The sequence below is a fragment of the Triticum aestivum genome, chromosome 1D, assembly GCF_018294505.1.
Source record: "Triticum aestivum cultivar Chinese Spring chromosome 1D, IWGSC CS RefSeq v2.1, whole genome shotgun sequence".
In the NCBI taxonomy this organism is placed as follows: domain Eukaryota; kingdom Viridiplantae; phylum Streptophyta; class Magnoliopsida; order Poales; family Poaceae; genus Triticum; species Triticum aestivum.
Window position 1 is genome coordinate 349,690,334 of NC_057796.1, and position 24,877 is coordinate 349,715,210.

Here is a 24,877-nt window from a genome sequence, read left to right on the forward strand (position 1 = left end):
CCGGTTGTCGGTGTTCATACTTTTTCATTGTATTATCCATGTAGTTTATTTCTTTTTCCTGCTTTCTTCTTGTGTGTTTGAAAAATCTTAAGAAAAACAAAAAAAAATAGTTGTAGTTAGTTTACTTTCTATGCATGCTTAGTAGTAGTATTAAAAGAAAAACCCAAAAAGATTTCTCGTTCTTCTTTTGCTTGTTGGGAGCTTTCCCGTGTAAATATTATTCTCATTCTTGTTTTACCTTCTTTAGAAAAATAAAAACTCCAAAAACATTTCAGTGTGTTTCTTTGAAATTATTTTCTTTTCTTTGGGGGTCAAGAGGAGAAGACCACGATGAAAACATTGAGTGGCTCTCATATGCATTATTGTTGATCTAACAAAGAGCCCATATTACCTTGTCTCCTCCTTTGAATAAATGTTTGCAGATTCGAGCTTAGTCTAATGCACGTGCACTATTATTATTATCCACACCATTCGGTCGTGCAAGTGAAAGGCAATAATGACGATATATGATGAAATGATTGAGATGAGGAAAAGCTGATATGAACTCGACCTATCTTGTTTTTGTAAATATGATTAGTTCATTGTTCCTGATTCAGCCTATTATGAATGAAACATGTTTGCAATGGCAATTAGAGATTATAGTTACTCATGCCATGCTTAATTAGCTAGGGGTTTATAATGGTTTACCTTGCGTGCCAACATGCTTTTAAAATGGTTGTGATGTAGTATGATAGGATGGTATCCTCCTTTGAATGATTCGAGTGGCTTGACTTGGCACATGTTCACGCATGTAGTTGAAACAAAATCAACATAGCCTCTATGATATTTATATTCATGGTGATTTATATCCTACTCATGCTTGCACTCCATGTTGGTTACTCTCAATGCATGTTTATGACAGTTGTCGCTCTCTAGTTGGTCGCTTCCCACTCTCTTTCTAGCCTTCACTTGTACTAAGCAGGAATACTGCTTGTGCATCCACTTCCATAAACCCAAAGTTGCTCCATATGAGTCCACCATACCTTCCTATATGCGGTATTTACCTGCCGTTCCAAGTAAATTTGCAAGTGCCAAACTCTAAACCTTCAAATGATAATCTGTTTTATATGCTCGAATCACTCATGTACCAACTAGGGTTGTCAATATCTTCCAAGCTAGGTGGGTTATTCTCACGATGAGTGGACTCCGCTCATCATTCATGAGAAAATGGCCGGTAACCAGGATGCCCAGTCCTATGCTCAAATCAAATCAAAATAATTGCAAACAAAACTCCCCCAAGACTGTTGTTAGTTTGACGGTACCCATTGTTTTGGACGAGCCGTGGAGTGTGCTTGTTGGTGGTGGGGGAGTATACCATTCTGTTTGGAAACCGCCTATAATGTATGTAGCATGGAAGATACTGAGATCTCTTTGTTGTTACGTTGACAATGAAAGCATGCCGCTCAAAATATTATTTATCTCTGTTTCAAAAACTCGAGCTCTGGCACCTCTGCAAATCCCTGCTTCGCTCTGCGAAGGGCCTATCTATTTACTTTTATTATTGAGTCATCATCCTCTTATAAAAAGCACCAGTTAGAGAGTACCCCTATCATTGTATGCATTGTTATTAATTTATATTGAGTATGACTGTGACTGGATCTCTTTTACCATGAATTACAATGTCTAGTCAGTCCTTGATCTCCAGGGGTGCTCTGCATTTATGTTTTGCGATCTCAGAAAGGGCTAGCGAGATACCATCTTGTTATATTATATCATGATTGTTTTGAGAAAGTGTTGTCATCCGAGATTTATTATTGTTGCTCGCTAGTTGGTTATGCCATTGATATGAGTAAATTGAGACCTAACTGTTATTATGAATACGGTTTCATAATCTATGCTGAAAACTTGAATGCTCGTTTTACATATTTGCAACAACAAGATCAACAGAGTTTGTAAAAGTTTTTCTTTATCACTTTCAGTTTGTCAACTGAATTGCTTGAGGACAAGCAATGGGTCAAGCTTGGGGAAGTTGATACGTCTCCATTGTATCTACTTTTCCAAACTCTTTTGCCCTTGTTTTGGACTCTAACTTGCATGATTTGAATGGAACTGACCCGGACTGACGCTGTTTTCAGCAGAATTGCCAAGGTGTTATTTTTGTGCAGAAATAAAAGTTCTCGGAGTGACCTGAAACATTACGGAGATGAGTTTTGGAATTAATAAAAAATATTGGCGAAAGAATCAACCAAAGGGGGCCCACACCCTGGTCACAAGGGTGGGGGGTGATACGTCCATTTTGCATCATGCTTTTATATCGATATTTATTGCATTTTGGGCTGTTATTACACATTATGTCACAATACTTATGCCTATTCTCTCTTATTTTACAAGGTTTACATAAGGAGGGAGGATGCCGGCAGTTGGAATTCTGGGCTGGAAAAGGAGCAAATATTAGAGACCTATTGTGCACAACTCCAAAAGTCCTGAAACTCCACGAAAGTTATTTTTGGAAATAATAAAAAATACTGAGCGGAAGAAATACAAGAGGGGGCCCACACACTGGCCACGAGGGTGGGGGCGCGCCCTACCCCCTGGGCGCGCCCCCTGCCTCGTGGGCCCCCTGTTGGCCCTCCGGTGCCCATCTTCTGCTATATGAAGTATTTCGTCCGAACAAAAATAACAAGCAAGCTTTCGGGACGAGACTCCGCCGCCACGAGGCGAAACCAATCTAGGGCTCCGGCGGAGCTGTTCTGCCGGGGACACTTCCCTCCGGGAGGGAGAAATCATCGCCATCGTCATCACCAACGCTCCTCTCATCGGGAGGGGGCCAATCTCCATCAACATCTTCACCAGCACCATCTCCTCTCAAACCCTAGTTCATCTCTTGTATCCAATTCTTGTCTCTAAGTCTGGGATTGGTACTTGTAGGTTGCTAGTAGTCTTGATTACTCCTTGTAGTTGATGCTAGTTGGTTTATTTGGTGGAAGATCGTATGTTCAGATCCTTTATGCATATTAATACTCCTCTGATTATGAACATGAATATGCTTTGTGAGTAGTTACGTTTGTTCCTGAGGACATGGGAGAAGTCTTGCTATTAGTAGTCATGTGAATATGGTATTCGTTCGATATTTTGATGAGATGTATGTTGTCTCTCCTCTAGTGGTGTTATGTGAACATCGACTACATGACACTTCACCATTATTTGGGCCTAGAGGAAGGCATTGGGAAGTAATAAGTAGATGGTGGGTTGCTAGAGTGACAGAAGCTTAAACCCTAGTTTATGTGTTGCTTCTTAAGGGGCTGATTTGGATCCATATGTTTCATGCTATGGTTAGGTTTACCTTAATACTTCTTTTGTAGTTGCGGATGCTTGCAATAGGAGTTAATCATAAGTGGGATGCTTGTTCAAGTAAGGATAGCACCCAAGCACCGATCCACCCACATATCAAATTATCAAAGTACCGAACGCGAATCATATGAACGTGATGAAAACTAGCTTGACGATAATTCCCATGTGTCCTCGGGAGCGCTTTTCTTTATATAAGAGTTTGTCCAGGCTTGTCCTTTGCTACAAAAAGGATGGGGCCACCTTGCTGCACTTTATTTACTTTTGTTACTTGTTGCCCGTTACAAATTATTTTATCACAAAACTATCTGTTACCTATAATTTGAGTGCTTGCAGAGAATACCTTGCTGAAAACCGCTTATCATTTTCTTCTGCTCCTCGTTGGGTTCGACACTCTTACTTATCGAAAGGACTACGATAGATCCCCTATACTTGTGGGTCATCAGGGGGTGCGCCCTCCGTCCTTGTGGGCCCCCTGGACCTCCACCGACCTCAACTCCAACTCCATATCTTCACTTTCGAGGAGAGAAAAAAAATCAAGGAGTAGGATTCATCGCGTTTTACGATACGGAGCCGCCGCCAAGCCCTGTTCTTCCTCGGGAGGGTAGATCTGGAGTCCGTTCTGGGCTCTGTAGAGTGGAATCCGTCGCCATCGTCATCATCAACCATCCTCCATCACCAATTTCATGATGCTCACCGCCGTGCATGAGTAATCCGATAGTAGGCTTGCTGGACGGTGATGGGTTGGATGAGATTTGCCATGTAATCGAGTTAGTTTTGTTAGGGTTTGATCCCTAGTATCTACTATGTTCTAAGATTGATGTTGCTATGACTTTGCTATGCTTAATGCTTGTCATTAGGGCCTGAGTGCCATGATTTCAGATCTGAACCTATTATGTTTTCATGAATATATTTGTGTTGTTGATCCTATCTTGCAAGTTATAGTCATCTACTACGTGTTATGATCCGGCAACCCCGGAGTGACAATAGTCGGGACACTTCCCGGTGATGAGCGTAGTTTGAGGAGTTCATGTATTCACTAAGTGCTAATGCTTTGGTCTGGTACTCTATTAAAATGAGGCCTTAATATCCCTTAGTTTGCAATAGGACCCCGCTGCCACGGGAGGGTAGGACACAAGATGTCATGCAAGTTCTTTTCCATAAGCATGTATGATTATATTTAGAATACATGCCTATATTATATTGATAAATTGGAGCTAGTTCTGTGTCACCCTATATTATAACTGTTGCATGATGAATGCCATCCGACATAATTATCCATCATTGATCCATTGCCTACGAGCTCGTTTCATACTGATCTTTGCTCCGTTACTTTTTTGGTTGCCACTGTTACAAGTGCTACAAAACTGCTACTGTTACTTTTTCCATCATTACCGTTACTTCCATACTACTTTGCTACTAAATACTTTGTTGCAGGTATTAAGTCTGTCAGGTGTGGTTGAATTGACAACTCAGCTGCTAATACTTGAGAATATTCTTTGGCTCCACTTGTGTCGAATCAATAAATTTGGGTTGAATACTCTACCCTCAAAAACTGTTACGATCCCATATACTTGTGGGTTATTAGGAACATTCTCATGTCTGGGAGGTGTAACCTAGCTGCAGGAATCGGCGGGATCGTTGCGCTGCACCGACTCTTTGCTACTTTCGCTACTCTGCTCGTCGGTGAGTTTGATCATTACCTCCATCTTCATAATGTTTCTGGGTGTGATCGTGTAACATAAATTTTTGTTGTGTATCACGTTCTCTTAAGAATTGCGTTACTGTTAGTGCCCTAGTAAACAATTGCGTTGATGTTTATCCGCATCCTCGAGCTCGCCAACGCTTCACATCTGCGTGGACAAAAGGCCACGGCCTTGCTCTGCTGCATCACCCACAAGTGGGTCACCATCAACTTCGACCTTGAACGAGCTCAACGAGTTGGTTGCTAGAGTTGGCAACTTGAGTACATTGATTTACTGCTGCACTCTACTTATTAGAAATGTTTCGCAAAAACGTATAATAGTCGTTTAAAAAAGGGAAAAGCTTACTCTGCCGGTTGATAATCACGCGGACGTCCGTCGCCTCAGTTGTACGCCACGTTTCCCCAGTGGACCCACCACCACACGTCTTCTCCAACAGCAGCCTTCGTGGCTCCATCTCCTACCTTATCCTCGTCTCTCTCGGTCCTTTTTTGTCCCGAATCAGCGCCGCAAGGGAGACGCTCGCCCGCATCATGTTCGCGCCAGTGCTCGCTGCCATCCCGCTCTGGTAGCCATCGTTTGCCGGTGAGGAAGGCCTTCGCCGTCTACTTCCATCCCTCCTATTTTTCTTCGCCGCCTCGCTTGCCGTTGGCTGGGCAGCGGTCACCCCGCCGCTCACATCTGCCCTGAGATCCGCATTGCATGGGCATCGTTGCAGCGGCGAGCGGCGCAGCGCACAACCTCTCCGTCGGCGCTGTCATCGTGGGAGCCCTCCCTGTTGGATTCGTCCCGGCCCTACGTGCCATGTTTCTGAAACAAAGATCTTGTTGCAATAGTTAAGGGATGTTTCTGAAACAAAGCTTTTGTTGCGAAGAAGAATCATATGCAGAGATGCTTTCTATAACATCATCGATGTTTCTGAAACAAAGCTCTTATTGCAATAGTCATTGATGCGTTTCTGAAACAAAGCTCTTGTTACAATAGTCAGTGATGTGTTTCTGAAACAAAGCTCTTGTTGCAAGAGTGACCATTGTTTCTGAAACAATACTCTTGTTGCAAAAAAGGTCGTACGTTAAGAAATCTAGATCGAACGGCTCGCGAGAGGCGGCGGATCTTTAAAAGAAATCCGCCGGCTGACGCGTAGCACGCTCTTTTCTTATTGTTTTTTTGTTCTGCCTTGTTATATTGTAATTATTTTTATTTTATGGGAAACTCTTACCATCACCCGATGGCGAAAACTTGGTTTCATATATTCACAAGTTAGTTAGATACTTAGATAATCCAAATAATGTTTTAGGTTGTTCGCTATAGATTACGTTAAAAAAACTATTTCTCTATGATTTATCAATTTTTTTGCGCTGGCTATGATTTATCAATTATCTACACGACCCATAAGACTATCCTTACCGGTCGTGTGCATTTTTCATGATCGTCCCACTTCGCTCGCGCTAACTCTAGCCACACGATCGGCATCATGGAACACGCGCGAGTGAGCACGTTGCAAGACCAAATTGTGACCGACCACAGAATAGAAAATTTGAAGATCTCGACTCAACAACAACAATAAAGTAGGCGAACCAACCTATGGTTGGATGGTTAGAGGGACTATGGTATCCCCAGCCCACAGGGTTCAAGTCCTGGTGCTCGCCTTTATTCCTGGATTTATTTCAGAATTTCCGGCGATGCGCATTCAGTGGGAGGAGACGTTCCCGTCGACGACGAGGTGCCTACGGTGACTTTGTAATTTTCAAGATGATATGCCGTATATGCCGATCGTGTGTGCTCAGTCTTTCGGAGGTGCTCATAGGGATAGTGTGTGCGTTCATAGGGATGAGTATATGCGCGTGTATATGAGCGTTTGCGTCTGTACTGTGTTAAAAGAAAAACAATAAAGTAGCCATGATGGCATTCCCTCAAATAAAACAAAAAAAATGTCAAAGAACAATTAATAAAAAGAACAACTTTTGGGATCTTAAATACCGGTGAAACCAAAGAGCTCATGGGTCATTCCGACCCCAAAACCCCAAACACCAAAACCCTATTCCCCTCCGCCGCCTAGCCGCCTAGCCGCCATGGGCTCCGCCTCCGCCTCCTCCCTCCCGACCACCGCCGGCGCTGGCGAGAACTTGGTCCTCATCCTCGACTTCGGCTCGCAGTACACCCAGCTCATCACCCGCCGCGTCCGGCAGTTGGGAGTCCTCTCACTGTGCGTCTCCGGCACCGCGCCGCTCTCCTCCCTCACCGGGTTACGTCCCCGCGCTGTCATACTCTCCGGAGGACCCCACTCCGTCCACGCCTCGGGCGCGCCCTCCTTCCCCGAGGGATTCCTCGATTTCGCTGCCGAAGCTGGCGCGCATGTTCTGGGCGTGTGCTACGGTATGCAGCTCCTAGTTCAGTCCCTCGGCGGCGCCGTCGAGGCTGGCGAGCGGCAGGAGTACGGCGATACGGAGGTAGAGATTACTGCGACGTCCTCCGCGCTGTACGGCGAGAGCGGGGTGGGGAACAGACAGTCGGTGTGGATGAGCCACGGCGACGAGGTGGTCAGACTGCCTCAGGGGTTCGAGGTTGTGGCACGAAGTGTGCAGGGCGCAATCGCGGCCATCGAGCATCGGGAGAAGCGTTTTTATGGACTCCAGTACCACCCGGAGGTATCTATCATTTACTGTTTTATTCTGTCATCATGGATAGATGGAGATGGATTTAAACTAAGATTATTATGCTAATAAGTTCAGTTGCGTTTGTTGATTAGCTTATTTTGCGAGATTGTGAGACACACGTTTTGAGTTTGAACTGCAGGGCGACCTGTCCTTTTTCCATAAGTGATAATTGAAATATAAGTGGGCTATTTTCTAAGTTAAGCTACAAATTACTTGGGTTTCTTGGGATGGAACAAGCCTTTGGGGTAGCGGGTTGTGTCTTGACGTGAGTGTTTGTTTTTTGGTAAGAAAGATGAGGATATAAGGTCATCTGTATGGATCACACTGATCACAGCTTGCATACCAATCGAAGTACACATGCTTCTTCATAAAATTGTTCATACCTGAGCATGGTTGTCATAAACTTTTCAATCATCTGATTATACAAGGTGACACATTCGACCCAAGGAAAGGAAACACTGCGCCGCTTTCTTTTTGATGTTTGTGGGATTAAAGCTGACTGGAAGATTCAGGATGTGCTGGATGAGCAAATTAAGACCATCAAAAGTATGGTTGGGACTGATGAACATGTGATTTGCGCGTTATCAGGAGGAGTTGATTCGACAGTTGCAGCCACACTTGTTCATAACGTGATAGGTGATAGGCTTCATTGTGTTTTTGTCGACAATGGTCTATTGAGGTAACCGTTCCTTCAGCATGTTCTGCTTCGAAATCAGTATGCAGCTAAACTAACATATGATCTTATCTGCAGATACAAGGAGAAGGAACGAGTAATGTCAACCTTTAATAGTGACTTGCACCTTCCTGTCACATGTATTGATGCCTCGGAGCAATTTCTTAGCAAGTTAAAAGGAGTCAAAGACCCAGAGATGAAAAGAAAGATTGTTGGCAAAGAATTCATAGCTGTCTTTGATGAATTTGCTCACATGTTAGAACAGCAGACAGGAAAAAGACCTGAATATTTAGTTCAAGGAACATTATACCCTGATGTGATTGAATCATGCCCACCCCCTGGGAGTGGTATGACACATTCCCACACCATCAAAAGCCATCACAATGTAGGTGGTCTTCCTGAAGATATGAAATTGAAGCTCATTGAACCACTGAAGCTCCTATTTAAGGATGAGGTATTGATCTGCATCTATACATCTATGTACTGAAAGATACCTCATACTGATACTTCATACATTTATTGATACTTCACTTTGCATGATCTGACATGCTACTGAAAGATAGCTCATACTGGGAAATTTATTTCCGTTTTGATTTCGAAGAAAATATTCCTATCACTTATTGTTTGTCAATTTTATGTCCTGCAAAAGGTGCGGAAGTTGGGCAGTATCTTAAATATCCCAGAGTCATTCTTAAGGTGACACCCATTTCCTGGGCCTGGTCTTGCTGTACGTATCCCATCAGGTGATGTTACAGAAGGCAATGCTTTGGAGGTTCTTCGTCAGGTTTGATCTTTTTGAACCATTGGTTTCTAAATCATTTTTGATATATGGTGTTAATTGTGAACTGCTCTGTTTACGTCTTCTAGGCGGATGAGATATATGTTCAAGCCATTAGAGATGCAGGACTCTATGATACAATTTGGCAAGCTTTTGCTGTGCTTTTGCCTGTCGAAACAGTTGGGGTCCAGGGTGACCAGAGAACTTACGGCTATCCGGTTACTTTAAAGGCAATTACCAGTGAGGATGGCATGACTGCAGATTGGTATGCTGCATTGAACCTACCGCTCTATCATATCCCCTTTGCAACTTTATGATGCAATCGTACTCTAATGGTGCACTAGCTGGCGATATTTTGGTTGCAGTTGTGAGATAATAAGTCTGCAGCAAATACTGTTCTGTTTGCCTTTTAGCTCAGTGTTCTGGAACAATACTTGGGCTTCCCGCTTCCCCTTTGGTTGCTCGGTTCCTGCTAGAGTAGTTTGTGAATACTATTAGTTTGACTTCGATAATTCAGCATTCACCTATGTTACATTGCCTGCTGGCCTTCCCTTTTTAGGGCCAGCCCAAAATCCATAAGTTTCCTCAGTTGTAATGTACAGTTACAGTTTGCCAAGCTATGTTATTCTAAGCTATCTAATCAAGTCTCAACTGGTATCCCTAAGTTCGTGGACAGTTTGTTAATTGTTCGATGGTGTGTATTTATTCATGTATTAGTTGCCTTTCTGATGCCCTTTGTCCATGTGGTCTTGGTATAGGATTGTTTTTAGCGCCTTACGCATTGTTGTGTACAGAAATGTGTTCTCTCTCTTCCTCTCATTTTGTTAACAAGCATTGATTACCGATGTTTCTGTTATTTGGTAACTATTATTTTGTTAACAAGTGTTGGTAATTAGGGATGTCTCTATTATGTGGTAGAATCTAGTTTTTTTTTGGGAGTTTATTGATACTATCTTGAATATTTTGACTGATGTTTCTTTTATTTATGTCAGGTATTATTTTGAACGCAAGTTCCTGGCCGATGTGTCGAATAGGATCTGCAACAATGTGCGAGGTATTAACCGTGTTTGCCTGGAGAAAACATCGAAGCCACCAGCGACAGTGGAGTGGGAATAGCCTGATAGTACACTAAAGGACCGGGAATCGCAAATCATGCTCAGATGTTGCATCATTTGAGTGGATGTTCTTATGCTGTGATCATTTAACACATAACGCCAATTACCAGATCATTGTTTAGGGCTCCTAGATGAATCTCCTTGCCGTGAAAGATGATCAAAGCTTTGAAACTGCACTTATAAATGTTCTTTCTATTATTAAATTATATTTCCCCGCCTTTCTAGAGCCTTTTGGACGGTTGTATCTAGCAAATTTATAGCAATACCACATATGTAATGCAAGTGTAATAGTATATGTTAGCAGTGATGGTTTTAGCAAATTCAAAATCTCTTGTAAACCATTATGATACCACTTTTGATGGCACTATGTTGGTCTAATGACAACTATCAGTGCACTCCTAACAGACGCTGGGCTGTGCTTAGGGCGCTCCCAATACATCAATTTAAGAAAGATAATGGAGTTGTATGTTAGTGGAGATATGGCTTTTAACTTGTTTATCTCCACAGTATAATTAATGCCCCGATCTGGCCTTTTTCCTTATATTTCTCTTTCACTTCTCTTTTTTTTGACAAACACTTCTCTCTACAACTAGCCTACATGAAGATGCACATGTGATCTCTAAAACAATTGCATGCAACATCACTTAAAAATAACACCTAAAAGACAATGCATTGGAGTTTTTTTTCCTTTTGTGAAAAGGTCTAAGGGCAACTCCAATGCCGTGCATTAAATCGAACATACCAAACATCTGCGGATAGGGAGGCGGGCATCAAACATCCAACCCATTTTAGACGGACGGACGATATTCATGCTAAGCGGATGATATTTGTTAAATTTAGATATACTTACAACTACAAGGACGAAATTCAACAAATCGGTGGACCCATCGTAGAGGCTGATTGGCCCCAGAGTTTTTGATGTAGTCTGGGTTCTTCACTTTCAGGATTTCCCATTTGAAAAGGTTAAAACTTTAGTGGTGATCTTGTCATCAACATCCTCCCAATAATGTTTTTAAAAACATCCTCCCAATAATAATACATGTAAAACGAAGCAGACATACCATCCATGAGCGGTTGGGGCAACAGGGTTGTCGGGTCGATCGACATATCCCAGTGGGAAACGAACGGTCCTGGTAGTGGTGTGTCAGTCATAGTCTACGGGGAGTGGTCCTGTGCTGCTCGGTCTGACAACAGATGGGTCATGCGGCATTGCAAGATGGGTCGTGTAGCATTGGAGCTCAAGGACTGGAGTAGTATGTCAGAGCGACGACCCTGGAAGGTCGTGTAGACGGTTTGCATATGACGTAGAGTGGCTTGAAGTCAGGCTAGCGGCCCCAGTGCTATGGCAACATCGAGGGTGTTCGTCTTGTGCTCCAGTATGTCAGAGCGACGACTTTGGAAGGTCGTGTTGACGGTTTGCATATGATGTAGAGTGGCTGGAAGTCACGCCAGCGGCCCCAGTACTATGGCAACACTAGTAGAAAACAGGGCTTAGGTCACAGGGCAGTTTTCACATTAGCCCCGGTTCAGTCACGAACCGGGACTAATGTGAGCATTGGTCCCGGTTCGTGCGGCCAGGGGCCTGCCGGGCCTCGTGGGGGCATAGGTCCCGGTTCGTCCGGACCCTTTGGTCCCGGTTGGTGGTACAAACCGGGACCAATGGGCCACGCTCCTGGCCCACCACCCTTTAGTCCCGGTTCATACCACAAACCGGGACTAAAGGGCTGGTCCTAGTTGCGGCCAGTGTTTAGTCCCACCTCGCCAACCGAAGGGCGCTCACACCAGTTTATAAGCCCGTCCCTCTATGCCTTGTTGAGCTTCTCTTAAAGTGAAAATAGATGCCCTTATACAGGGAATTTCACCTAAATTCACAGTAAATTGAAATTTACTGTGAATTTAGGTTTAATTTTCTCTATAAGCGCATCAATGTTCATTTTTTTATATTTATAAAATAAATAAACCTCTCAACTTTGTAACAGAATGGTGCATTTTTTCTATAAGCGCATCTATGTTCATTTTTTAATTTTTTATATTGAAAAATGATGATGTGGCTTTGAATGGTGCATTTTGAACACACAAAAAGTCAGGAGTTCAAATAAGTTTTAAAAATGAAAGCCCTTTGTAACAGACGAGTTTCCGGATGAAATCCTGATACTTTGAAAGAGATTGTCCGTTTTGTACACGAAGTGCGTCCAGTTTTTGCCGTAACCCTCTCAACTTTCTTGCACATGCTATGTGGATGAAATGATGATATCATGCCAACTTTCAACCTTTTCAGAGTTCATTTGAAATGCTTTTCAATTTTAGGGTCTTATAGCTCAAAATAATTAGTAAATGCATTAAAAATAACAAATGAAGTCAGAAAGGATTGAAAAATGATAATGTAGCTTTGAATGGTGCATTTTGAACACACAAAAAGTCAGTAGTTCAAATAAGTTTAAAAAATGAAATCCCTTTGTAACAGACGAGTTTCCGGATGAAATCCTGATACTTTGAAAGAGATTGTCCGTTTTGTACACGAAGTGCATCCAGTTTTTGCCGTAACCCTCTCAATTTTCTTGCACATGCTATGTGGATGAAATTATGATATCATGCCAACTTTCAACCTTTTCAGAGTTCATTTGAAATGCTTTTCAATTTTAGGGTCTTATAGCTCAAAATAATTAGTAAATGCATGAAAAATAACAAATGAAGTCAGAAAGGATTGAAAAATGATGATGTGGCTTTGAATGGTGCATTTTGAACACACAAAAAGTCAGTAGTTCAAATAAGTTTTAAAAAATGAAATCCCTTTGTAACAGACGAGTTTCCGGATGAAATCCTGATACTTTGAAAAAGATTGTCCGTTTTGTACACGAAGTGCATCCAGTTTTTGCCGTAACCCTCTCAACTTTCTTGCACATGCTATGTGGATGAAATGATGATATCATGCCAACTTTCAACCTTTTCAGAGTTTATTTGAAATGCTTTTCAGTTTTAGGGTCTTATAGCTCAAAATAATTAGTAAATGCATGAAAAATAACAAATGAAGTCAGAAAGGATTGAAAAATGATGATGTGGCTTTGAATGGTGCATTTTGAACACACAAAAAGTCAGTAGTTCAAATAAGTTTTAAAAAATGAAATCCCTTTGTAACAGACGAGTTTCCGGATGAAATCCTGATACTTTGAAAGAGATTGTCCGTTTTGTACACGAAGTGCATCCAGTTTTTGCCGTAACCCTCTCAACTTTCTTGCACATGCTATGTGGATGAAATGATGATATCATGCCAACTTTCAACCTTTTCAGAGTTCATTTGAAATGCTTTTCAATTTTAGGGTCTTATAGCTTAAAATAATTATTAAATGCATGAAAAATAACAAATGAAGTCAGAAAGGATTGAAAAATGATGATGTGGCTTTGAATGGTGCATTTTGAACACACAAAAAGTCAGGAGTTCAAATAAGTTTTAAAAAATGAAATCCCTTTGTAACAGACGAGTTTCCGGATGAAATCCTGATACTTTGAAAGAGATTGTCCGTTTTGTACACGAAGTGCATCCAGTTTTTGCCATAACCCTCTCAACTTTCTTGCACATGCTATGTGGATGAAATGATGATATCATGCCAACTTTCAACCTTTTCGGAGTTCATTTGAAATGCTTTACAATTTTAGGGTCTTATAGCTCAAAATAATTAGTAAATGCATGAAAAATAACAAATGAAGTCAGAAAGGATTGAAAAATGATGATGTGGCTTTGAATGGTGCATTTTGAACACACAAAAAGTCAGGAGTTCAAATAAGTTTTAAAAAATGAAATCCTTTGTAACAGACGAGTTTCCGTATAAAATTTAAACTATTCAAATTTGGAAACTAATGGAGTAACAGAAAGTTTATAATTATTCTGAGCTAAAAGCAAAAAGAATAAAAAAATAAAGCAAAAATCAAAAGAAAATAAATAATTCAAAAAACAAAAAATACTGGAAAAAATAAAAAAAAATGCCGCCTAATGGGCCACACGGCCTGCATACGACTAGAAACCCATCTGCACATGGGCGAGGATGCAGGCCCGCAGGCCCAATAGGCCCAACATGGCAGTGACAAAAGGTAGGCATGTAATGCCTGCATATTAGAGAAGAGCTCAGCACCTGAGCTGCAACGCAGCTTATAAACAGGTGCTGAGCTCTCTCAGCTAGCGAGGTGGGGCTAAACTTCCCACCGCATCGCGCGAGCACATTAATCCCGGTTGGTGGCTCCAACCGGAACCAATGCTCCCCTTTGGTCCCGGTTGGTGCCACCAACCGGGACCAAAGCCCTCTGCTTCCCGCCCTTTGCGCTGGTGAAAAGAGGCCTTTGGTCCCGGTTGGTGCCACCAACCGGGACCAAAGGGTGGGTATTGGTTCCGGTTTGTGCGTTGAACCGGGACCAAAGCCTTTGCTATATAAGCCAGCACTTAGGAAATTTTCAGATTTCCATCGCCAGTTTCCCCCCGCCCGACGACGCCGCGAGCTCGATCTACGCCGCCGTCGCCCGTGCCCCCGAGCCCACGCCATCGCCCGTCGCCGTCGTCCTCCGCCCCCCGCCGCCGTCGCCGTCGGCCTCCGCCGCGCGCCCCCGAGTCGTCGCCCGTACGTCACCGTCGCCCTCCGCCCCCGGCCTGCCGCGGTCGCCGTCGCCCTCCGCCACCCACGCCGTCGCCCTCCGCCGCCCACGCCGTCGCCCTCCGTCGCCCGATGTGAGCCGCCGCCACGCCACGGCTCTGTTTATTTTTTTCATATATAATTTGTATTATTTTTTGTTCATTGCATATTTTCATATATATAATGTATATATATATATGTATGTGGTAGCTATATGATGAATGGATGTGGCTATGTATGTATGAATATAATGTTCATACAATTTTATAGAACTATGTATGTATCAATATAATGTAGCTATATGATTTTAGGTTAGTGCTTAGTAGTTGAACTAGCTAGTTGATTTAATAAAACTATTTTATTAAATTTTACTATATATAGAAGTAGTTTATTTTTAGTAAGAACTACTTTATTTTATATATTTATAGTAAGTGCTTAGTAGTTGAACTAGTCGATTAATTAATAGAACTATTTTATTAAATTTTACTATATATAGAAGTTGTTTATTTTTAGTAAGAACTACTTTATTTTATTTATTTATAGTAAGTGCTTAGTAGTTGAACTAGTTGATTAATTAATAAAACTACTTTATTTTATTTATAGTAAGTGCTTAATTAGTAGTTGAACTAGTTGATTTAACAAAACTAGTTTATTTTACTATAGAAGTAGTTTATTTTTAGCAAGGAAATTAATAGAACTAGTTTGTTTTTTTAGTTAAAGCAATTATTCCCGCATCGACGTCGACGATGCCTATCCCGCATCCTCGTCGTCGACTCGGCGGAGGAGGCCGGCTTGATCAAAGGGGCCATGTCCGGGACTGGGCTCCGCCGGGCTGGTTTTGGGAGGTGCTACCTTCCAGTGGGCGTAGGTTGGTGAGGAACCGGCCCGTCCTTGACCCGATCCTTGTTTGGTGGCGCTCGCGTGGGCCAGTGACGGTGCCGAGGCTTCCGGACACCGCGGAGGTGGTACGTCACCGTGTCAGCGAGGAGGACCAGCACGTCCGTCGCTACATGGTTGCGTTGGAGGGCAGGTTCGACAATACCTGGCAGGTTCTTCAGGGATCTCACTGGAGCTATGATCCTGTGATGGTTCCGTCCCTTTGGGTGTCCACCGCCCGCGCCGATACCCGTCGGGCGCTACTGTTCTAGCTGTACTAGCGATGCTATATGTATGATAGTATTCGAGGTGTATTAGTGATAATATTCGACGATGTACGGACGCATGGAGATGATGTAGTTTTGCTTATAATTGAATGCATCCTAATTTGGATACTACTTTATTTTGTGATTTGATTTTGCTTATTGAATGCTCAAAGTGGAAAACTACTCCGATCCTACTTTGAATGCTAAAATTGGAGAGCACTATGATTAGTTGATAGCTTATAGGGTTTTTGTTTTCGCAGAAATCTAGGAGCCCCCGACCCCTCCATCATCCCCGCCGTCGTCCCCGTCACCGCCCCCTCCGACATCGAGGTGAGACCAGCCAAATCCTCTTTTAGAAAGATAATTAAACGATATTTCGGGTTGACTGTAAGTCTGTCGAGTCTCCACCATATATGAGAGGACGAAGAATCCCGACTATTGTCGTGGGGGTAGCTTCTCCTTCGTTCCCATGTGCTAGACAATTTGGTGTAATGCACTCGAGAACGAAAGGAGGAGCTACCATCACCGACGGTCGCAAATGTCAGAGAGGAATTAGTGAGGGAGAGTTCCACCATATATATATGAGAGGACGAAGAATCCCAACTGTTGTCGTGGGGGTCGCTTCTCCTTTGTTCCCGTGTGCTAGACATTTTGGTGTAATGCACACGGGGACAAAGGGAGGAGCGACCATCACCAACGGTCGAATGTATACACCACGCGAGCTGAGAGTTTTCAAGAAAAGACTCGACAAACCGATAGTCAACCCGTGATGAATAATAATGATCTAAGTTAGGTTTTTTAGTACATATATTTAATTGTAGATGTTTAATATTTGAATTATGAACATAGAAAATGTCGTACTCGGACGACGAAAGTCTCCCGGGGGAGTGCGACAGGCCTCACCTGGACGAAGATCGGCGCTTCAGTATTAAGCTGGAGGAGACCTTCGATGTTGAAACGGTACGCAACGACGACAAGTGTTATTTTTTTGTAATTAAGCACGACTTCAACTATTTCAACGTGTACTTTTCATCTTTTACAATTCGGCTAGCTTATCCCATGCCATGCAAGACGCTACGTCTTGGAGAGGATGGGTTTTGAAGACCATGAAAGTATGGAAACAAAGAAAATTCACCTAAGGACCCATCATGATATAGATTTTGAAGTAAAGCTGTATAATTCTGAGAGCGTAACCCATTTTGGTTGCAAAAATTGGGAAGCATTTTGCAAGATGTATGGTTTTGATGAGGGTATGCTTGTCACCATGGATCTTGGTGATCCTGACATCGAGCAAGACAATATGGACATTTGGGTCCTTGTTGATACGCCTCCAATTCTACCGCGATGTGAGTTTCTCAAACATAGTTATTAGCTAATTTATATTGTTCATTTCAAAATAGTTGACAGCTTATTTTCATTGACAGCTTATTTTGATTGTTCAAACAATGTGCGGAACATGGTAGACAGAACCTACTACACCGATGGCTCTGAGTTATCTTATAAGGAGAAAACTCATCTGGTCGGATTTTGTACTGATATTGAGAATTACAATATCTACAATCAAACTCCTCAACATTATGGTCAATACGTGCCACTAGTGCACGTGTTGAACTACGGTAACTACTATGGAGATACCCTGGTAAGATTTCTTACTATTACGACATCCGTGCATATTTTGCATAGTTCTAAAACTAGTACATCATTGCTAACTATGAAGTTATTACTATGTTTTTCAACAGATAATCCCAGAGGATTGTGTGCCTCATTTGATGTATCAGAATGGTAGGCTTGATGTTTTGAATATACAACCAGGTCATCCTACGAATCTCAACTGTCCATACCGAATTTCTAAAAGAAGTGGAGACATGCAAATCAAAGAATGGAAAAAATGTATGGACAGTCGCAAGGAGGTTCTTGGAAGCAAAAGGAAGCGAGGCGCAAGAATTGGAGACAAGATGATCTCCATTCTCCATAATGGAGAGTCAGGGTCTATATTGTTTTATGCTATTTTACCTTAAAGAGGGTATTTCGGTCCTACCTAATACTGATGATCATGTGCTAAGAACAATTAAGTAGGGTTGGTTCGATAACTGTGAGGATGATGATCGTATGACTTGTTATTAATAACGAGTAGAAGTTGCATGATGATGATTAGTAGGACTTGTTATTATATATGATGATGCATGATGCATGCATGAAGAGTTATTATATATCAGCGGGTGAAATGAACATGGATTGGATTGAAGTGAAGGCAACATGCATGTGGTGCGTGTCGAAAGTAGTACAATCCAAACTTGATCAAGTTAGGATTAGTATTACTTTCGACATGCAGCACATGTTGCCTTCACTTCAATCTAAGCCATGTTTAGGCATAGCAGTACGTAGCGTTGGTAAACCAAGCACGGAGATATAAGAGAGGACACTTCTCTCTAATAGCTACCTAATAACAACCTAAATTAACCCCCCAAAACCCCCTAACCCCCCCTCCTTAAAAAAAACAAAAACCCCAGCCCCTGAAATGCTGATGCGTGGATGTCTATTGGTCCCGGTTGGTGTCACCAACCGGGACCAAAGGCCCTCCGTCCTGGGCTGGCCGCAGCGGCCACGTGGAGGACCTTCTGTCCCGGTTCGTGTAAGAACCGGGACTAAAGGCCAAGGGCATTAGTAACGGCCTTTTAGTCCCGGTTCACAAACCGGGACAGAAGGCCCTCACGAACCGGGACAATAGGCCCTTTTTCTACTAGTGCAATATCGAGGGCCGGGTGTTCGCCTTGTGTTGTGTGGGTAACGAGCTTGTCTTTGATGTTGGTTGGGCATCCCGTTTGGCGCTAGGTTTTGTGTAGTGTTGGCTTCTTCACTTCCATGGAAGCGTCCAAGTTCATGTGTGCTCCTCCCATGGAAGTCACAACTTCTTCTATTCGGTAGTATTGGGTGGATGACTTGTTCGCGATAAGTTCCCCACTGGTCCATGTGTGTGCAATGACGGAGCTTAGTGTATTGTTGGGGAGCCACCTCCCTCAGGTTTGGCACATGCAGGCATAAATATTCGAGAGATAGAGAGCTTATATATTCTATGTGCCCCCACCCCCTCCCCCAAAAGAATTTAGTCAAGCTTCGCCACTGCGTGTGTGTTTGTTCGGTGTCTTCGGTTGCGTTTTGCATTCGGTGCTAGTGGGCTTTGGTCTTGGTTGTGTCGTCGTTCATTTTTTTCATAATTAACTAGGCAACAATATTGTCTATTCTTGTTTTCCTTCCCTAACCCTAGTTGGCTAGGTCAAACTCTCCCCTCCAAACTTCACCAGCGAGCCCGTGGATTCCCCTCCCCTCTGCCTGTTGCTCCGGCGGCCGGTGGCAAGGAGGGGAATCCCGGTGCCTCCGCTCCGGTTAGTAGTTTAGGTTAGGGTTTTTTTAGTACTCGCAGGTGTGGTGCTCGAGCGGATGGCAACGCTACTTCTTCGAGTTTGTCTTCCGGGCTCCGATCCTGCTCCCATTCGTTCATCTGAACGTAGTCGACGGAGCTCCGGTGTAGATTATTGCCGTCTCTTTGGGGCGGCGAGGTTAGGGTTTCTCCTTTTGTAGCGAGATTTGGAATCAGGTGCTTCAGATCTATGCAATGGTTCAATGGCGACGACTGCGGTTCCAGGGCGCTGGTCCTTAGGGGCACGTGCACGAAAACTTTCCGTCTCTCATCGACAAGGTCAAGCCGGCTCCGGTAGGGGAGAGGCGACAGCGGCGCGTCGGTGGCTCGTTCTGGCGGCAGTAATGGTTGTTAGGGGGTTCTTGGAATCTCAATGTGATTTTTATTATGTTTGAGATTCTTTATACTTTGGCTGAACTTTGAGAATAGATCTGGATCATTTTCACACAACAAAAACTAGGCAACAAGATTCTTCTTAATTAATAGAAAATACAAAGCTTGCCCCGGTTCTTAAAAAAATATACAGAAAGCATCATAATTCCAAACAACAGCGACTCGTGCTCCCTGTATAAGCGGGTCCTAGTCGTCAAGAATCTATGAACATACGTACACATTTCAAAGATACAAAGACAACGTACGTGTCCACTCCACGAACAATTAACCATGTACATCAACGTCAGTGCACCAAAGAACGAAAACTACCAACGTTTCCCCTGATCAGGATCATTTAATTTTCTGACGCCGACTAATCTCTCTGAATCACCTAACGACCAAAATGTACAAGGTTCTCTATAGGAGGCAGCACACTGGCTCTAGGCATTCTGCACCGTCATGATCGCGAGGGCCTCTCTTGCCTGCCCCAGGATGTTGAACACCGTCGCGGCGATGTGCGACGGCGTCAGCCCGGCCTCCACCAGCTGATCGGCCGGTGATCCATGGTCGATGTACTTGTCGGGGAGCACCACCGGCCGCCACTGCACAACCCAAAGAAAATTCATCGTCAGTCACTTACACCATCAGTGTTTGTTTCTGACATTTCTGTCCGTCTGTCTGTCTGTCTGACCAATTGACAATGTTGCTTTGATCGATCGATTACCTTAAGTTTGCCGTCGAGAAGGCCGTCCAGGGCCATGAACTGAGCCACGTGTGAGCCGAAGCCGCCGATGGAGCCTTCCTCGACGGTGATGATCACCTCGTGGGACTTGGCGAGGCTCCTGATGAGGGCGTGGTCCAACGGCTTGCAGAACCTGGCGTCGGCGACGGTGACCCTGAGGCCGTGCTGCGCCACGATGGACGAGGCGGCCATGCAGTACTGCACCGCCGACCCGTACCCCAGCAGCGCCACCCTCTCGCCCTCGATCATGATCCTGCCTTTGCCGACCTGCCAAACATACGTAGATCAGTCGTCAGTGGCGTACAGTCTCTAATTTGCTCTCGGAGTTATGAACTCGAGATCGAAACGCACCTCGATGGCAGTGCCTTTGTAGTTTTCCGGCAACGGGACGCCGATGCCGTTGCCCCTCGGATAGCGGAAGCACGAGGGGCGGTCGTCGATGGCCGCGGCGGTGGCGACCATGTTCAGCAGCTCGGCCTCGTCGGACGGGGCCATGACGACCATGTTGGGGAGGCACGCCATGAACGCCACGTCGAAGGCCCCGCAGTGGGTGGGCCCGTCGGCGCCGACCAGCCCCGCCCTGTCCATGGCGAACCTCACCGGGAGCTTCTGGAGGTCCACGTCGTGCACCACCTGGTCGTAGCCTCTCTGCAGGAAAGAGGAGTAGATGGCGCAGAAGGGCTTGAGCCCCTCGCAGGCCAGGCCGGCGGCGAAGGTGACGGCGTGCTGCTCCGCGATCCCGACGTCGAAGCACCGGTTGGGGAAGCGGCGGAGGAAGTAGTTGAGCCCCGTGCCGCCCCCCATGGCCGCGTGGATGGCCACGATCTTGCTGTCCTGCTCCGCCTCGGCTATGAGCGCCTCCGCGAAGTAGTTGGTGTAGGACAGCGTCTTGGCCGGAACCTTGAACTGCTTCCCCGTCGCCGGATCGAACTTGGCCACGCCTGCGCCATGGATCAATCACACACACTAATTAACCTCCCCTATATATGATCCATATGATCCATCCATGTATGTTACCTACCGTGGTACTTGTCGGAGGCTCGCTCGGCGTAGGGGTAGCCACGGCCTTTCTCGGTGATGACATGGATGAGCACGGGCCCGGTGGTCTTGGTGCCCTTGACCTCCCGGAGGATGGTGATGAGGTCGTCGATGTTGTGGCCGTCGACGGGGCCGATGTAGTAGAGCCCGAGCTCCTCGAAGAGCGACGACCCGGAGCCGCTGATCATGCCGCGGGCGTACTCGTCCACCTTGGCCGCGATCTCGTGCACCGACCCGCCGATTTGCTTCGTCACTCCCTGATGAGCAGACAGAACACGCGGGAAAATCAGTTAAATATCTGGGCCATTTTCCTTCCGTTCGGCCCAGCACTGAAATACCGTTTAGTTAGGGCCGCCTAGTTTACAAAAGGAATATGACCAGCCCAGACAGCCCAGTAACATTATCAATTTGAGCTGTCAAGTGATCAGATTTGAAGTGAAGATAAACTACTCAGTCGACTCAAATCCAGGAGGATTAGAAAAGAGATACACCTCTGTCCTTGCTGTCAGATTGTGCTTGCGCCACGTCACTTGTTTTTAAAATTATAAGCCACATCGCTTGTTAAGATACTCCCGTCTCTGAACTGAGCTCTTTTGTTGAGGACAAAAACGCTAGTGGGCAGCACTAGATATGCTACTCTAGGTTTCATCGCCATTTCTGGTGGATAAATAGCTAGAGACATGCACTACACCTGGCACTGATAGAGTATGCGTGCGCTGCATCTGGAAGAAAACAGCTAGTTTTGGCATGTACCATACAAAAGTTTTAAGATTTAAAAGTCGGAGGCGTACTCCCACGGCGACACTGACACGTTTGGTTCGATTTTAAAAACTGTTGCTCTGATGCTGATTTGCCTGTCATTTCATCCACTGTTTCCAATTTGTTTGTAGTTTTTAGTTGAAACATGCGCACACGACTTGTTATCTCGTTTTTTTAACATTAACAAACCTAATCACGCAGCAAGTTGGAATTTGATTCACACCACTGCTTTCAAGTCAACGTGGCTTTTGCCGTACTATCTATGGAGTGTGCAGTGTAGGAGGTGCATTTTGTGAGGCTGTACCTTGGCCACCTCCCTCAGCTCCCTGAGCGGCCGGCTGGACTGCAGCTTGCTGAGGGCGCCGCTGAGCGCGCCCACCGGCGGCGCCGGCCCGTCGAGCGTCGCCGTCGGCAGCGACACCTGCTTGTTGTCGTTGAGGATGACGATCATGTCCGAGTCGAGGTACCCGGCGTTGTTCATCGCCTCGTACGCCTGCCCGGCCGTCATGGCCCCGTCCCCAATCACCGCCACCACGTTGTTCTTGGCGCCCTTGAGGTCCCTCCCGACGGCCATCCCTGACAAGCACAAGCACACACTTGATTACCACTTCCGTTCACTGCAGATTTTTCACGAGCAGATTAAGTGCTTCATAATCAGATGCAGAGATGGTTGGTTACCGAGGGCGGCGGAGATGGTGGTGGAGCTGTGGCCGGTGCCGAAGCTGTCGTACTCGCTCTCGGAGCGCTTGACGAAGCCGGACAGGCCGTTGGTCTGCCGCATCGTCGGCATCTTATCGCGCCGCCCCGTCAGAATCTTGTGCGGGTACGACTGCATCGAATAAACAAAACCGCACGATCCATCAATCCGTCGGTCTCCGAGCTGCGCAGCACCTCACATGGCGCGGGCACGTTACCCCAATCCGGGGCACGCCGGCGGATCACTCGGTAGGCCAGGTGTGCATTGTTAATTTGTCGAGCTTGCTTAATTACCTGGTGGCCGACGTCCCAGAGGAGCTTGTCTTGCGGGGTGTTGAAGACGTAGTGCAGCGCGACGGTGAGCTCGACGACGCCCAGGCTGGACCCGAGGTGGCCGCCGGTCTTGGAGACGTGGAAGATGACGTCGGAGCGCAGCTCGTCGGAGAGCTGCTGCAGCTCCTTGAGGGACAGGTTCTTCATGTGGATGGGGTAGTTGACGGTGTCCAGCAGCGGCGTCGGCGGCCGCTGCGAGTGGTACTCTGCTTCCCTCTCCGACAGCGACGCAGAAATGCCGTACGACCTCCTCCTCGGCGTCTGCTCGCCAAATCGATCCAGCATTGGCCATGGCGACAGCAGCAACGATTACAGTTTGCAAAGAAGACGAGCATGAACAGAGCACTAGCTAGCGGCCGTCGAATTACTCGAACCGGCAAGAACAAGAACAGAGAAGAACCGGGCATGGCGAGAGAAGAGCAGAGGAGGCGTATGCTGACTGCTAACCTTGAGAGGCCTGGCGTGGAGCTCGACGGCGGGAGCGAAATGGTGCTCCTGAGGCAGCACGCCGAGGAAGCCCCGCGGGAGGGAGAAGGTCGACGAGAGCGCCATTGTTTCTCCTTCTCAAGATTGCAACGGCTCAACTCCCCCCTATCCTCTGCTTGGGAGCAAGCGGGTGAATCCAAAAATGAGCGTCCCAAGCGCGTCCAAGAGCCGAGAGCAAGTGGCGGGCTGACACACTATGCGGAATATGGGTGGGGATCTGGGAAGGGGAGTGGAGCGCGAGAGTGACGAGGTGCTCCGTGCCCGGGACTAGGGGTGTGCCCCGGCGCGTTCTATAGTGGTGGCGAGGGGTGATGGATGGGGGTGAGGTGAGGTCGGATGGCGATAGGCTGTGCGGATGACCACCGAGGCCATTGCCCGGCGCGTGGGCGTGTGGCTGGTATTCGTTCGGCCGTGCGTGCCTGAGCCTCTCTGGGTGCTCACTTTTTCGTCCGTCGCTCGCTGCACGAGCGATCGGGGGAGAGAGGGGGGAGGGAGGGGCCGGGCAGCGGAATGGGTGCCTACCTATCCGGAATCCCATTGGACCAGCTCGGCATAGCATCACGAGAAGATAATGGGATAGGAGCTAACGCTGGACAACATCAATTACGGAGAAGAAAATAGAGAAGAAGGGGGGCAGGAAATGATGGGCTTTCATAACTTTTGGGTTTTCGCCTCCTTGTAGTGTTTCCCACATTATCGTGCCTTGGTTGCTTGTGGCCGCCCCTGTTAGAGAATGTATCACTGGCAAATTCAGCTCGCCCTGCAGAAATGATACTGCTAGTTTTGTTGTGTCGTTGTGAGCATCGCTGGTAGCGCTAGCCTAGTTTCTTTGGCTTTCAGGGCTGCCTCGATTCAAAGGATTTTTATAAAGAAATTGGAGGATGAAAATACTGAGGATTTCTTCTATGTTGGTTGTTTGATTCATGGTATTGGATCATATCGGAATAGTTTTTCTAAGGATTCCTTTGTACTGAATTCTATAGGAATGTCAGGGCTTCTTTGAATTGAAGAAAATTCAC

The 24,877-nt window shown here is 45.6% G+C and overlaps 2 protein-coding genes across 2 annotated transcripts; one reads left to right on the forward strand and one right to left on the reverse strand.

The window, feature by feature from the left end:
• The first annotated feature begins 7,051 nt into the window (after positions 1-7,051).
• On the forward strand, positions 7,052-10,637 carry LOC123169839 (GMP synthase [glutamine-hydrolyzing]-like). Its single transcript, XM_044587707.1, has 6 exons — positions 7,052-7,678; positions 8,116-8,366; positions 8,439-8,814; positions 9,010-9,144; positions 9,228-9,403; positions 10,131-10,637. Exons 1-4 carry the CDS (start codon positions 7,103-7,105, stop codon positions 9,058-9,060), a joined length of 1,254 nt encoding a protein of 417 aa, XP_044443642.1. The 5' UTR covers positions 7,052-7,102; the 3' UTR covers positions 9,061-9,144; positions 9,228-9,403; positions 10,131-10,637.
• Positions 10,638-19,889: 9,252 nt separating this feature from the next.
• LOC123181992 (1-deoxy-D-xylulose-5-phosphate synthase 1, chloroplastic) lies at positions 19,890-24,280 on the reverse strand. The gene is made up of 8 exons (XM_044594415.1): positions 23,820-24,280; positions 23,334-23,633; positions 23,022-23,172; positions 22,648-22,919; positions 21,568-21,841; positions 20,898-21,487; positions 20,529-20,813; positions 19,890-20,406 (listed from the first exon to the last, which is right to left on the reverse strand). The coding sequence occupies exons 1-8, from the start codon at positions 23,922-23,924 to the stop codon at positions 20,245-20,247; spliced, it is 2,139 nt and encodes a 712-aa protein (XP_044450350.1). The 5' UTR covers positions 23,925-24,280; the 3' UTR covers positions 19,890-20,244.
• Positions 24,281-24,877: the final 597 nt, after the last annotated feature.